Source organism: Cinclus cinclus, chromosome 1 (assembly GCF_963662255.1).
Source record: "Cinclus cinclus chromosome 1, bCinCin1.1, whole genome shotgun sequence".
NCBI classification, from domain to species: domain Eukaryota; kingdom Metazoa; phylum Chordata; class Aves; order Passeriformes; family Cinclidae; genus Cinclus; species Cinclus cinclus.
The window spans coordinates 24199585-24215139 of record NC_085046.1 but is presented as its reverse complement, the minus strand read 5'-3'; the positions used below and the strand labels follow the sequence as shown (position 1 = coordinate 24215139).

Below are 15555 nucleotides of genomic sequence, written 5' to 3'. Positions count from 1 at the left end.
GGCTTACCTCTCCTTTCACAAAGCCCAGAATTGTCAGGATCTTCAAAAAGTGCAACAGCCAAGACAGGTTGCATCAAACTAAAAAAGGGACGAATATTAGGGTTTAGCTGTAGGTCAGATCGCACGCTTGTGCTTGCTGTGGGATACTTGCTGTGTGAACTGCCACTGCTCTGCATTTCATCCTCCTGGACTGGAGGAAATAGCTTGGCCAGAAGTAAAGGAAACCAGTGCTAGCAGGTCCAAAAGCACAGGAATTTCAAACCAGAGGGCCTGCCAGGTCTGTAATAGCACAGCCAACACATCTTTATCTTGGAAACACCTTTTGGTTAATGTGGGATTCCTCCCACCTGCACCTAGCTACCAAAAAAAAATTAGGTGTACAGTCCATGCTAGAAGGCTAGGTTCATTTTATAGTCAATGAAGAGAAGGTTCATATGCTTCCCAGATCACATCCAACATAATTCTGAGAGATACTAGGGATGGGTAAAAGTATAGCTGTGGAGGTTTCAGGGGCAAGTGTTTTTTACCTGCCTTTCTTGACGCCAGGATATTTATTTATCACTGTGCACAGTGAGAGTGGAAACAGAGACAGTATGTGCTAAAAGCTACCCAGGCTTGAGTATCAACATACAAAAATTTCAGGGCTGTGTGTTTCTATCTTGTTTATATACTGTGTTTGATAAATGAAAAAAAATCTTGCAATTAAAAGGATAATTATGACAAAGCTTTATAAGATACAGACAGGTAGTGAACAGTGAACTAACACTGAATTGAGAGTCAGTGCACAGGAAGACACAGAAGGTACTGAAGGCCTGTCTGTGGTCACAATCCAAAGTGGTTTGCCTATTTCATTCTGGGAAAGCATTTCTGTGACTTATTTTTGACAGTATCCTTTCTTTTACTCCCAAAATGACAGCTGAAGAAAATCATAGTGAAACAATATCAAAGGTTGCTCAGATTTAATCTAATGCTATCTAGCAGGCAGTGGTACAGGCACTGAAGGAAGCAGGAGCATTGTTTAAGCTAGGCTGAACAAAGCAGTGTGTGTGTCCTGGGTATGTTTGGAGCAGGGTCTTTTCCATCTCTGCCTCCCCAGTGCAAACTGCAGCCTGCAGCTGTGATTTCTCAGTGAAGAGAAAGAGAACAGCTGCAAGGAGAGCCAGTAAATGCCAGCCCAGCTTGCAGACTGGCCAGCAAATGGACACACGCACAGGGCTGTGTCAGGATAGTGCCTGGATTTCTGGCACCCTGCAGAGGCACATGGATCCGGGAAGGGAGACACCTGTGCCTGTTCTGTGGCAGCTCAGTAAATGATTCCTTCTGGTTCCAGCAGCAAGTACTTCTTCATGGACAGAGGGATGGAGAGCAAGGGAACTTCTCGGTGGCACCTTTCTGACAAAATTGCCCGAATAGCACATCTGCATAAGTGCATCAGTGACCGTGGTGAATTGCTGCACACAGCAAACAAAGAGTCATAGAAATCCTGGTGCTGCTGTTAAAAATAAACACAAGTGGGTTTTAGGGCAGCCAGAATATTTGCAGTAAGGATTTTTGAGATAAAGGGATAATTATGTCAAAGCATGTAGTTTGTCCCACAGTTTTGCTTTTTGACCACATCTTTTCCTCTTTAATCTCTTACTTTTCATTTAAATTCTCCCTTGCATTTACAGCTAACTCATCCTGTTCACAGAAATCTCACCCATGCAGCAGAACCTAGAGGTACATAATCATATCCATGTAATATGGCACTTTAAAAATATTTGCTGACTTAAAAAAAGTAGAAACATACATATCGACAAATCTGAAGAAACATCAGTCACAGCCAGAACATTTTCACTGGCTGAGTACAAGGACACCTGAGCTCCTGCTGTACCCCTGACAGGGGATGCTCCAAAAGATAAAAATTGCAATTAAAATATAAAAAATATGTCTTTTTTTTCAGTGAGTGATATAGTTTTGCCAAATGTGAGATATTAAGTGGGGAAGTCCCCATCCTCTGAGATGTTCTTCTCTTTCAAAAGTGTTCTTTCTTTCTTATGGTTTGGTCTGGGTTATGTAAATAATAAGCCTGGATTTTACTCAGTTATAACTCATTGAGGTCTTACCTCCAAGACATCCTCAGGTATGGCTGCTTTCCACTTAGATGTCGATTTGATGTGTTCGTAGGAGTTGACGACTACCTCCACAGCTCTGGGGTGGGAATGACAGGCTTGCAGCACCTGCAGGCAGGATGCATGGAGACCATGAGTACCAGCAGGAATCTGGGGCTAGCCTGGGTGCTCGGCACTGCACAGCAGCAAACTGAGACAGGCACAGCCAAACAGTTACAAGACAATGAGGCTGGAGATGAAAAAGACACAAGGGCCCTCCACACCACTCTGTGCAAGCACAGCAAGAAACCCCAGGTTCATCCCCAGTTTAAGAACATACAGAAATGCTGGCTTAGATCTCCACAGGGGTGGGCTTTACCACCCAAATCTAGAGATAGCTTGTTCATAGCTGGGTTGAGTTACTCAACACCAGGCAAACCCATGCACAAAAGTTCTTGCTTCAGCACATGCAGCTGAGGAAGAGAAAAAAATCCCATGATATGAATGAAAGACGCATTGTTAAAGAAAAACTTAAAATATGACAAGAAAAAGAGGCAGTTCAGAAGTAAGGCTTTCAAGTTTTGACACAACTGTTCTGCCCAGTAATTTTAGCTAAACTGGAAGAAAACCCAGTCTGTTGTCACTCATATGCAGGGGTAATATTGCTTTCCAATTTTGTCCCATTCAGTCTCCAGGCTTCACAAAAAAAAAAAACTTGCAGAACATCCCTCTGGGAAAAATATCCTGCATTTTTACAGATGGGCAAATGATAGTTTGGAAGAGAGACCCACTCCATGCAATTGGATGCAGGAACAGGGGACTTCAGGCCTATAAAATACCCTCTAGGAGACTAAGCATTATTCTGCTACTGACAGAGCCTGCTCATCCTGGGCTCAATTAAAATTTTGGCATTTTATTCAAAGGTTTCTGGTTGCTTGGCTTGTTAAAACTTTACATATACAGTCAGGGAACTGCTAAATGTTGCTTAGGGTACTAGATGAGAGAGAATAAGTCCTGACCTCAGCAAGCTCACTTTGTTGCCTGATAGAACAAGACTCTTAGGTACCTCTGGGTACTTCTCTCAGTGTCTTGGGCTTTGCAAGTGTTTAAAAACTTCAGGAAGGATCCTGCAAACCTTTTTTTTTTTTTTTTTTTTTTCCATTAGCTGTGAGCCCAGGCCCAGTACTTTTCCTTAATTCTCACATTTTTTTGGGAATAGTCCAAAGCTTTATTGAGATGCTTTTCATTTTGAATAGATTTGAATAAATTTTTAAATGTCAGATGTGACAAACTGAATCAAGTGGTCTCATCTCTAATCTTCACTGGAGACCATGAAGCATGCTTTTCATGCAACTCAGTTAATTGAAGCCAGGTTTGACAAAGGGATGTGGATTCTCTAAAATGAGAAAATGAATCTGCTCTGAAAAATTAGGCTTTTAACCAGCATTTAGAGTTTGGCATTTCAGGTTGGTTAAATTAGAGCAAAAATTAGATCTGTGTCTGGTTTCTGGTACAGGCAACTGTGACTTCACTTCAGTTAAATGATACCACTCTTACAGTAGGTCATCTCACAGTGTTTTGGGCATTCTGCGCCCACACTGACAGGATTCCAACAAATCCAGATCGCACTAAATCCTGAAGTTTGGATCTCTCACTCATTCCTGTTCAAGACACCATGCCTCTCCATACCCCTACTGTACAAAGACATCCTTAACCTTGTGGAATTGCAGAGGGCATATCCTGGCTGCTCCATGATTCAGTAGCAGCTGGTAGCAGATGTCTGGCTGAGCAGCTGGCCGCACAGATGTCACTTTTATGATATACTGTAGGGGTGCACAACCATTGACATCCATGATGTTTGCTTCTGCTCCTGCCTCCAGCAGCATATGCAGCAGGACGTGATCACAGTTCCAGGCAGCTTTGTGGAGTGGTGATTTGAAATCCTCATCACGAGCATTCACTTCAGCTTTGTAGTCCAGGAGCATCCTACAGATGAGGTGGTGGTCCTGGCTGTATATCTGATCCTTATAGTGGAGGGCCCAGTAGGTTGCACAGGCCAGGGGAGTCTCCATGTAGGCATTGAGAGCATCTACCTGTGCTCCCTGTTCCACGTAAAAGGCCACGAGCTCTGGGACACCCAAACGTGCAACAACGTGCAGAGGAGTCTCCTCGTCTTTGTTGTTTGTTCTTATGTTCACATTTGCTCCTGCCAATGAAAGATGAAAATGGGGGAAATGAAGGCAATGAAACACTTGAAACACTTGTTCGGCCATCTCTCTGTATGAGCCCTTCTTCCCGAGGAAAAGGTCAGGGTGGGCATGAAAGACGCAAATAAAAGTCTCCAAGAAAACTCTCAGAAACTTAAGGTTCTTAGATCAAGCTTCAGATGTCATATACTGCCCCCAAGCTTGAAGACCTTATCTGAACAGTCTATTTCAGAGCAGTATACAAGCCCAAATTTCTGTGTAAAAATGTGGGTTTCTTTCCTATCAATTGAGAACTGGTGAAGAAAGGAGAGCATTACTCCTACTGCAGAGAACAGCTTGCTCTGCTCTGTACCCTGAAAACACTCCCTGCAGCACCTCGTTAACGCGAGCCCGGATGAAAGGATATTTTATAGCAGATCCGTGGATGATATTAAAGAAACCATTGCCGGGGTCCCCGGCGGGAGGTGCGGATCCCGGTTCCCGAGGATGCGGAGCGGGTCCGAGCTGGAGCAACAGCACCATCTGCCGAGCTGAGAGCCGGCCCCTGGAGCGGGGAGCAGGAGCGGTCAGAAACTGCCTGCGGGCTGCAAAACCCGAGTGCTCATGCTGCTAAGCCGTGTTGAGTGTCAGTCGTGTCCGATGTCCCTGAGACAGCATCGGCAATCCAAGTTCGGAGGTGGTAACCAAACGTGGGATCAGCGCTGCTTGCGCTGTCGCCCCAGGCAGGGGGGGATAAAGTGCATTGACCTGGATGGATCCCAAGGGATGCCAGTGAGTGGAGATGGCAGGTGCAAGATGCATCTTGGAAACTTTGGGGTAGGGACATTACCTGACACCCTGGCTTCAGCTCTTGGGGGGTGCTGCTCTGTGAATGTTCACACCTGACGTGGTTTGCTCCAGACCTTCCCCATTCTATTTGGAGTCTCAGCATTCAGCTCGTATGGAAATCAGAGTTTAACAAGTGCTTTGGAGGAAGGGTGGCTTTTAAAGTACTGTTATGCTGTTGTTGATGGGTGGGTGGAGAAAGCCTGCAGAATACATCCTTTCACTTGCATTCATCCTGTACTGCGTTTCATAAGACTTTTAAGCTTTTCTATGCTAGCAAATTCAACTCCTGCTGTCAGGACTGTTTGCTTTGGGCAGGATACAACTGGCAGCATTTATTTTCCTTTCTACCAAACAAAATAATATGTATCTCTATAGCAGAAGAAAAGCAATGTTGTTATTCATTTACGACTGCAGTTGCCTTGCCCAAAAAAGCACGAACTTTGCACTTAAGGGGCTCTGCATCTCAGGAAAAGCTTTCAATAACAACACATGTCACAAAACCAACCCAAAATAATTTGTATTGCCATGGCACAGTGTGATAAATAGGGGAGTATCTCTGTAACTAAAGACTTGAACTGTGTTTCTTTTACTGTGTCCTGTGTCACTTCCCTTCTGTTCAGGAAATAACATGTGACAAATATATTTATGGAAGAATTACAACTCTTCACAGCCTCATTTGTTGCAGATGACCAGCAGCATAATGTACCTTACTTTGGGAAAACAAAAATCTTATATAATACCCTTTTTTTTCCTCCAGACATGAGTTTGGTTGCATCCATGGCAAATGAAAAGACAGCACGCAAAACTGCATCAAATTTTTCAAGGCCGGATTTCAAAAAACAAGTGGTTGGGAAAAGTTTTACTCAGGTCAAGGAAATTTGAACATGAAGGAAGATGACAGGTGCCCTTTCATTTGAAAATAACTCAATACTAAACCTAGATGAAAAAGACAGGAAAAAAATATAAAGAAAGAAAGAAATAGAAACTCCCTGATTCGGAGGAGCTCTGCTGCTGATGGACTGATTGGGTAGTGGACTGGAGGCACTGAAATGTGAAACAATCTTGGAGTAAGGACCAGTGGCCAGGGAAAGATTGATGAGGTGAGGAAACAGAATGGGAGAAATTTCCTCTGATCAAAGAGATGCCAACAAGGAGGCTGGGATGAAGACATGAGTCACCTATGAACGGAAGGGATAAATACACATCTACTTTGAGAAATTGCCTTCTGAGAGAAAGCCCAGACCATGCCCACCATCTTTGCCCATGCCATGAGAGACGCTCCAGAGCTTTACCTTACCTCTCCAAAGCAGCTCCTGGGCACAAGGCATAGAGGTACGTGTGGTACAGAAGTGCAAGGGTGCCTGCCCGCTCATTGAAAAGCAGTTCAGCTTAGCTCCGTGGTTGCAAAGGATCTTGAGACACTCAACATTTGCCATTTCACAGGCTATGTGGATCGCAGCTTTTCCATTGGGCCGGCAGTTGATTGTAGCTTTGTGGTTGAGGAGGACTGAAAGACTTTCCAGATGTCCATACATGACAGCTAGGTGAAGTCCAGTTGCCCAGGATATTTTTAATTTGTAGCTGGGAAGCCAGTACCCTATACAAAGTGAGAATGTGTTACCAGCCTTGGCAAAGACTTTTCTTTGGACTATCCACCTACTGAGAATAACTGAAAGGGAAGAAAAGGTTGGAGGTTTTTTAATGTAATTTACTGTAATTTCATGAGCATAATGCACACAAAGTTCTCTCAAGCGTGACTTCATTTTCGTTAAGCACTATTACAGGCTGAATAGTCTGCCATTTGGAGAGATAATTCCCATGTAGACATACTCTGAAAGAAGCGATTAGACTTTTTTTTGTGACTGGTATATATTAAACAAAACAAAAAATGCTGAGAGATTTTGAAATGCCACCAGCTAAAAAATATGGGGGAAGTGGGATCTCCAGCCTGCCAAAAGCTGAACAAAGGTGGTGTTGGAATAAGACAGCATTTAGTTAGGACAGTGACTCAACAGACAGCTCATCCTACTGTTTCTGTGTGGGAGATGGCAGGATCTTGTGTGTCAGAGCTGGATCCAGACCTCCAAGGATGCATTACACATAGATGACCCCTGGCAATACAGCTGCAGCTGTGTCAGGGACCTCCTGCCAATTACTGCCCTGAGGAGCACAGAGTGAGGAGGTTGGATGCTGATGTAAATTTGGCTGAAGAGCCCAATAGAAGCAGTGACACTTTAGCAGGAAATTTGGCTCCCAAATGTTTGGATTTTTCTCAGAAAATGTCACAATTTTTTTTTTCCTTTTTTTTTTATTTACGAACAGGTGTGATGCCAAATAACAGATAAACACTTGTTCCCAAATTAGGACTATATGTTTAATGACTGCACAGATACAGTCTCAGATTACTATAATCACTTGTTTAAGAAAAGTAAAGCATCATAATAATGTGTAGAAGGACAAGAGAATTCTAATTTTTTCCTGTGTTTTTTTTTTTTTTTAATACAGTACCTGCATCTTAGCTAGAATTGACTATAAAATTCTCTGGGTTTGATTTATCTATTTCTCCTTGGACAACTGCCTGGTTGAAATCTGTTATCATGTAAAAACACAGAAAAAACATTAGAGATGTATAGGTCAAATTAATTCAAGCCTTCTTTTATTAGTCTCTGGTTTTATGCAGTTTTTCAACACTAATGTCGTATATATACAGTTTTTACAGTATTCAAGAGGTACAAACAGGAAGGATATGAAGTACTGGTGGTATTTACTAGATAAATAACAAATATATCTTCAGATAGGGGCAAGAAACTGCAGACCATGTCATCTACTCTAGGACCAAATCCTTTGGGACTGCCAACCCCAGTCCTCAAGGAAGCCCACTGTAAATGGCAAGAGCAGCAGCCCTGAGGCCCTGGAGTGCCCAAGCAGGGGGACAGCCTCTTCTGAGGACACTCAACCTGCTGGGTCTCCCATTTGTGGCCAGATATAAGCCATAAATTATACATTAACAGCAGGAAAGTGATACTTAAAAGACAATATATCACTTTTTATAGCCACAGTTTTCCTGCCTGAGTCCACAATGTATTTTGGTTGCCTGTGCTGCTCATGGTGAGTTGTGCTCAGACATCCCCAGGGAGCATCTCCATGTCCTCTGCTCAAACCTGCCGACATCTCTGAGTTTGGAAGGACAGGCACAGACACTGAGCAGGGAGCAGATGTGGGCTCCATGGGAGACCTCATTCAGCTCACCTGTTTCTTTGTTTAGTAACATAAAAAAGCTACGGTGCAAGCAAGACCAGCATCTTTGAGAGCTCTCAGCCTCTTCAGAAGAGAGGAAGAAAAGTCACTTGGTCACCTATGACGTATCTTTTCCACTTCACCACTAAGAGCTGTGGCAAAGCTCAGACTGTCAGAATGGTGGGGTGGTGAATTTTTCTCCCCTCTTCCTCTTCAAGGAAATCCCCCTTTCATATCACAGTTATCTATCATTCAGAACAAAAGTAAAATTTACACAAGTGTTGATAGAAGTTCTTCCTGCCTTTCAGACAAAGTGAACACAATACTGTGATTTAGGCCACAAGGGGGCCTTTTCCTCTCTCTCTACTTTTTGGGAAACAAATAGAATTCTTCAAAAGAGACTAGTTAATGATTTCCACCAAATGATCTATGATTAAAAAACCATTCCTTAATCCTGTAGTCTCAAACCTCAACCAGATTGCATTAAGGACAGAAGAAGATGTATTTTAAGATAAATTCAGCACAGTGTGGCATAGTTCATACACTGTTTCTAAGGGAAGTACATCACAACTGCACTATCCTCGCCCTGAAAAAATCAAAAGAGCAGGAACCAATCATTAAATATGGGGTAAACACAGAAAAAGAGAAGAGGTGAGATTGTCCCTTCTTTTTGCCACAGAAGAGAAAGTACATTTGCTGTGCTGCTGCTACTGGAGGTGTTTATCTCCCCATATGATTAACTTCTGGCAGAGACTGATCATTGCTGCTTTCTAAATACACAAGAAGAGTCTTAGCAAGTAGGTCATGAAGTATGTTGATTTTAGCAAAGAGAAAACTTGGTGTATTGCTTTAAGTTGAAAGGTTTTGGAAATTCTTTCGCTGTCTGTCTGGGAGATGGTTTGGGTTTTCTACACTCCAAAATAGATGTTGTGTTGATTGTTCTGGTTGGTTTTTTTCCATATTACTTTTCTGTTTTGATAAGATAGCACATCCTAACTTCCTGTCATTTGGAAAAATAAACCTTCTCCCATCCAGCAACATCCAAGGTCCACAGGATTTCCTTAGTTCCCCTGAGCTAGGGAGAAGCCATTTGACTTCCACTGAAAATGGAAGACAGAGAATATTTTATGTATCTAAGTAGCCTGTATATGTGAATGGGTTAATGCAAGAAATGTATACACCCATTTAGCCTGCATGTGTCTATTCTCGGCTTTGCACCTGAGCTCTCTGCAAGGAAATGGCAAAGGACTCCTCTTTCTGGAGTCTCCTGCAGCTGCAGCACCGAGGCTTAGGCTGGGCTCTGGCCTGCCCTTCACCAAGCCCACACAGCTGATAAGCTCCCCTGCTACAGTGCCCTGGCCATGTGAGCCTAGTGACACAGTGCTGCCCGTGGTTCAGCTCATGCTGCAGCTTCAGAAGAGATAAAAGGCCACAGTTCCTTGAAAAATCACTCAAACCCCTCTACCTCCTGTCTGGTGAGTGCTGCCACATTTACCTTGTTTGTAGGATGCCAGAATCAGGTTTTCATCTTCAACTTCAAACACTGTGTCCACGTCTATTTTCTTTTGGCTCAAGAGCTTTTCCAGTGTTTCAAAGTCATTGGACTTCAGGGCTTCAAGAAAAGCTTTTTTCACCAACTTGGCAGCTGCAGCTCGAGTAATTTTCCCCTCTGTGTTCTCTCCCTCTTTGTAGGTCTCCTCCAAATCCATTTCCAAAAGTATCTGTTTGTGCTGTGAAGAGGGGCACACTGAGGTCCCTATAGCACAGTTGCATGCTGAAGCTTCTGAAGACCAGAAGGTAATTTTATCACTCAGTCATGCTGATCTGCTTGTTCTATTTATATGAGGAGCATTTCAGGCATCAAAATGCCACTCTTAGATATCACCATGCTCTTTTGATGAAAGTGAGGACAGACACACTAGCAATTAAAACAAAATAAGGCTTATCTCCATGGGCTTCATACACATTAAGTTTCATTAACCACCTGATTACCTTCTGGTCCTGCCCATACGCTTACATTAAAAGGCACTAGTACTGGGTGTTGTTTCTCAGTTGGAGAAGCACTCACACTTCCTTCCAGAGTTGCCATGGCTAATTTATTGGCTGCAATGGGATGTGATGCTCTGCCTGCAATGCCTTTTAACTAGCGCAATACAGGGGAAAAAAAATCTGAAAAATCTCCGAAGTACTCTTCATGTGGGAGGTAGGTAACCCACTCTTCTCCAGGACAGCGTTCTACTTGCTGGTGCTGAATTCAGGGACAGCAAGCAGCGCTCCTTGGAAGTAGAAAGGCTGGGACAAGGGGTCTGCAGGGTTGTACAGCCACATTATGGTTGGGGGATCTCATACCCTAAAGAAGGGGGTTAGTGTGAGAATTAACTCAGCTGCAAGCACAGGAGGCTGCATGGATCCATAGGCTCTTCTCCTTCCCCTGCTCACCCTTCATGTAAACTCAGAACTTCTCTCTCACAAGCCCATCACCCACTGAACACTGTCCCCTCCCTGCTTTTTCCTGCAGTCTTTGCCAGCCCCATCCCTGTACTGACAGCAGTTAGAGGATGAAAACCCCCATGTAGCTAGCATGAGCTTCTGTCATGCATCACTTAGAAGTGGTTCACACCTGCACTCGCTTGGGCTGCTGGATGAGACCATAGCTAGAAGGACACTATTTAGCCTTGATTCAAATCACCCAGGAAAGCAGACACCACCACAACCACCATTAAGAAATCTTCATATTTCTCCTTCCCGTGAGTTTGGCTGCCAAGTGGGCTGATGGAGAAATATGAGCTAGGTAACTGTGGAAGTCAGAGCTGCCTCTCTGCTTGGAGGGTTTCCAGAGGCCAGGTTCCTCAGGCAGCCCCATCAGCACCTGCAGGACCACTCAGGACCTCCCAGCTCACCAGCTCTCTCCTAAAACCCATGTTCAGCAAAGGTGGTACCAGACAGCAGTTCATGTTTGTGAGTTCCTGTACTTTTGAATGAAAAATACTTTGCAAAAACTAATTCCCCAAGATAATGTACATTGTAATTGACACAAGGGGAAGGAAAACAACTTGCTCTGGTGCTATAGATCCCAGGCAGCTCATCTGTGCCTTTGGAGGATTAAGAGCAGAGTCAGCATTAGGCTCTCATACCTTTATATTCCCTCCTGCAGAACCACCTCCTGCAGAATCACCTCCTGCTTACTTTGTTACTTTCAGTAGTGGATGACTTCAGGCTTTAAAATAAGTGTTGATGCTTCTCCTTGAAGAGAGGAAGACGGTGTGAACTGCAGGTCTTACAAGCTTCTTGTAACCTGCAGCTTTATTTTTAAACCACCATATTCCTGGAAAGTCATGGATGCACAAAACACTGATATGTGGCTACAATCCATTGTCCACCTCAGCTACACTTTCGATCTGAAGCTGATTAGCTCTTTATCTATCATCTTTCATAAGTGGTATTATATGACATGAGGACATTCAATCTGGCTGAAAGACTTGTGCTGGGACATCTCTGCTGCTCAAAGGTTGACATGCACAAGCGCATTGCTGTAACAGATTACTACACATCCATTATGCTTGCTCTTGGTTGACAAGCAAGGTGAAGTAATTTGTGCTGGCTTGGCCCACAGTGAAAGAGAAAGCTGAATAAAATTACCTTACATTAGTCATGGTCCAAGAGCACGCACAGGAAGGAGCAGCACCTCATACCAGATTATTCATTACAACTTGCTCACCTTCAGCAATTTGTGTGGGCCCACTCTGACTCTTACAGAATTTTTTCTTAACATCATTAAGTTTAAAAGAGGCAAAGGAAGCCGTTATAGATTTGTATATAGCCTACTTAGATACCTATGTGGCCTTAGTAATGTTTTCCTGTTAGCAACATTTGTTTCTAATCTTGAAAAAATCTACTCATATGTATGGTTTTAGTACAATGACACACAAGAATAAGGAAATGTTTCTGTGTTTTGAATTGACAATCACAATAAGTTAGACAGTGCTTTTAAAGCACCACATATATATTTTTTAACTTGCCTTAAGTATAGTCAAAACATATTTAAGAATACATAAATACTGTAAGACATGGGGGGAACAAAATGGACTAGTTTTTACTATACATCTATATTTTTGTTGCCTGTACGATTTCCTGCAGACTTCTCCCTCACTGTACCACAAGGTGGCAGTTTGATTTTGAAAGTCAACACCGATGTCATCCAATCCCCAGGTCTGCCAAATATGCTGAGCATTGTCCTGTGAAACAGCTGCTCATTCCTTGGTTAATATAAATGGCAGTCACAGAATTTACAATATTTATAAGTTAGACTTGAGGCCACTGTCATGGGTGCTGTTAATTCACATACTGTATCTAGTAAAAAAAAACATGGTTTCCACATTTAGGATCAATTGTCTAAATTACAGAGTGAATGCAAAGGCAGATCTTTTCCAGGGAGACAATTCCTGCCCCCAGCCCTTCCTTCAGCTTCATGCAGTGCCACACAGCACAGGATGAACACAGGCACATGGACACCTGCCCCTCTGAGGACAGGCTGGATCTGCCCCTCAGAAGTGGCTTCAGCAGGTCATGAAAAGCAGGTGTGAAGGTTACAGAGCAAACAAGAGAAGACCAGACAACCTCTTGAGGTGCACTCTGCTTCCCACTTCAGGTGATGGCACTGCTGTCCCTGGCTTTAGTTGGGTTGCTGGGGACCCTCCCCATCAGCATTATCACAGGCTTATTCTAAAGTCCACTGAAGTCAAGGGAAGTATTTCCACTGCTTTCAGTGGGCCATGTCCTTTATTGGGTTGGGCACCAAGCAGCTGAGCTGAGCAGGGGATAGCTGCCTGGAGGTGAGCACATGAGCATCACTGGGGTGGTGTTATGAGGAAGATGATGGGTGGCACAGGAGTGTGAATGAAAATCAGAGGTTGGGACTGCTCATAAGAAGACAAGGATAGGTTTAAGCAGAGAGTGAAAAAAGATGTACTGTGCAGAGTATGATTCCTGAGGAGCCAGTGCCCCTTCAGTGGCATCTGCTGATGTAGAGCAGTAATCTATTGGCAGCCACATAACTGACAGAATTGCTGGGAACAGCTTGAATGGAATGTGGAGATGAAAACCAACATCTTGAACTCTATGCTGGGGCAGGCCAGATGCCAGCAAAAGGAGAAATGCTCCCAAAGAACGGTGGTGATGCAAGCAGAGCCATGAGGCTGCTCCAAGTTGTGATAGTGAACATCCTGGCGGTCCCCGGGCAGTCCCCAGCAATCCTGTTCTGTAACAGCCCTGTTCCTGTGGCAGAGCTGTGGGGTGTGAAGAGCAGCAGCAGATGCAGGGTCACCCCTGCAGGTGATGTCACAAAGGTTCTCCTCTCCCCAGCTCCTCCAGAGGGACCTGCCTTGCAGCAGTATCCCAGCACACCTGTCCAGGGAGGTTGGTGGCCAGTTAACAGGGATTCTTCTACAGCAGGAACACACTCCCTGTGAAGCAATCTGCTCTGCTCTGAAGCCTTACATACTAAGGAGGGAAATGTACCAGATGTCAAATCTGTGGGCCTGAAGCAAAAACCAGATCCTTGAATTAATCCCACAAAAAGAGCTTTGATCTCTTGTGAACAGCTCATGCTTGCTGAAGTACTGTTGCAGTAGTGATCACATCCCCTCTCCTTGCCCTGGCCCTTACAGCACCTGCAGCATCAGACCAAGTCTGCCACGCTGCTGCACACTCTGTAGGCAATCTTACCTCGTATATCCCTTGTGCTGCCAAGTGCATCCAGTGCTTCTTGTCAGCTCTCCTTCCCAAACTGCATTAAGCACACCTCTCTTATTCATTGAGCACATTTTTTTCCCTAATATATTTTTTTTTTTACTGCTGCACATCATTCTGCCAGTTTTAGCCATTGTTATATTTTATATGATTTTCTTTTTCCAGGATGCTGACTCTGAGTGTGAAGATTACATAAACCATCCCCATGCTTCTTGCCTTATTTCTTACTAGGAAGAAAACTCTTTAGCTCTGCCAGGTGCAAACTATCTTCTCTAGGTGCTCAGCTGTAAATCATCTTTTGAGAAAAATAATTTCTGTAAGTTCATCCCTGTGACTGGCTAACTCAAAGCCTTCTTAGTATCATTAGTTTTGAATCCTCTGCTTGTTCTTTGTTATATTATTTCACTTTTGTTCTCATTTGCAAGGGATATGGTCTCAGATACTGAAAGGCATTTAGATATAAACTTCCCAAGTCAATGAAGTACAGTTCCTAGGAACTGGGAACTCATGTGCCTTGGGGAGTTGGGACCTTGTAGCTTTGTTTTCAGTAAAGCAAGAGTAATTTAGAAATATGGAGCAAGTGACATGCTTAAGCTTTAAGGTACACACACATGTTTACAAAATCAAAAGTTGATGACAACAATTCAGAATTTTGTTCTAATGGAGGTTTTCATCTTCATGGTGAAAGCTTAGCCCATCCTTCCACCGGTTTTGTCTTGGCTTTTATGCCTGCTCTTTCCACCTTCAGCCCCAGGGATCCATTTCCTTTATTCCTGCACATTGTTCCAGTTCCCACTATCTGTGTATTTATTAGCATGTTCAGAAGCTCAGGGTTGGATTAGTTGTTGTTACTGGAGTGTTAGCTATTAAATTTAGGGTATTTTACGTTAAATAATAGTCTTTCAAAAATGCTACTAAGACAATTATTGTTGTCCTATAAAAAGTATGTGTAAAACGCAATTGTTCTACAAAACCATTAAAAGAAATACCATAGATAGCAAGCCAGAATGCTTGAAGGTTCTCTACGAGTCAAAGGGCCTGAGCATTATAAACATAAAGCATGTACACAGAATTTAAAATCAAGTGGACAATATTTTTAAGAACTGGAGAAGTCTTCCCTATCTATCCTTAGTGAAAAATTCTCCTCATATTTTATGCAGTTTCATGTATGAGTATCCATCCAACAGTGCGTAAAAGAGTAAGATTTAGCAAACAAATATGAATGTGAATTTTTACCTCTTCTTTCCTCCTGATGCAGTGAGGCATGGACTATGGTTTCAACGAAGCCTGTGGCAAGCAGTTCTTTAAAGACAAGTATTCTTTCAGAGCAAAAATAATTCATTGCCCATAGAAAGTGCCTTGCAGGCAGCTGCACCTTCCCTACTCAGTCTGATGCAGGGCTGCTGCTGCTGCTTGGCCGGGCTCCCTGCAGGGGCTGAACCGTG

At 43.4% G+C, this 15555-nt stretch overlaps 1 protein-coding gene across 1 annotated transcript; it reads right to left on the bottom strand.

Moving 5' to 3' along the window:
• Positions 1-1303: 1303 nt before the first annotated feature.
• ASB4 (ankyrin repeat and SOCS box containing 4) lies at positions 1304-10071 on the bottom strand. The gene is made up of 5 exons (XM_062495061.1): positions 9858-10071; positions 6423-6722; positions 3806-4296; positions 2106-2219; positions 1304-1492 (listed from the first exon to the last, which is right to left on the bottom strand). Exons 1-5 carry the CDS (start codon positions 10069-10071, stop codon positions 1304-1306), a joined length of 1308 nt encoding a protein of 435 aa, XP_062351045.1.
• Positions 10072-15555: the final 5484 nt, after the last annotated feature.

Coding starts and splice junctions, on each gene's coding strand:
- ASB4 (XM_062495061.1), bottom strand. CDS start 10,071: ATGGATTTGGAGGAGACCTACAAAGAGGGAGAGAACACAGAGGGGAAA. Junction 4,297..6,422: donor CCAGGAGCTGCTTTGGAGAG/GTAAGGTAAAGC, acceptor TTTCATTGGCAG/GAGCAAATGTGAACATAAGA. Junction 1,493..2,105: donor TACCTGAGGATGTCTTGGAG/GTAAGACCTCAA, acceptor TATTTTTAACAG/CAGCACCAGGATTTCTATGA.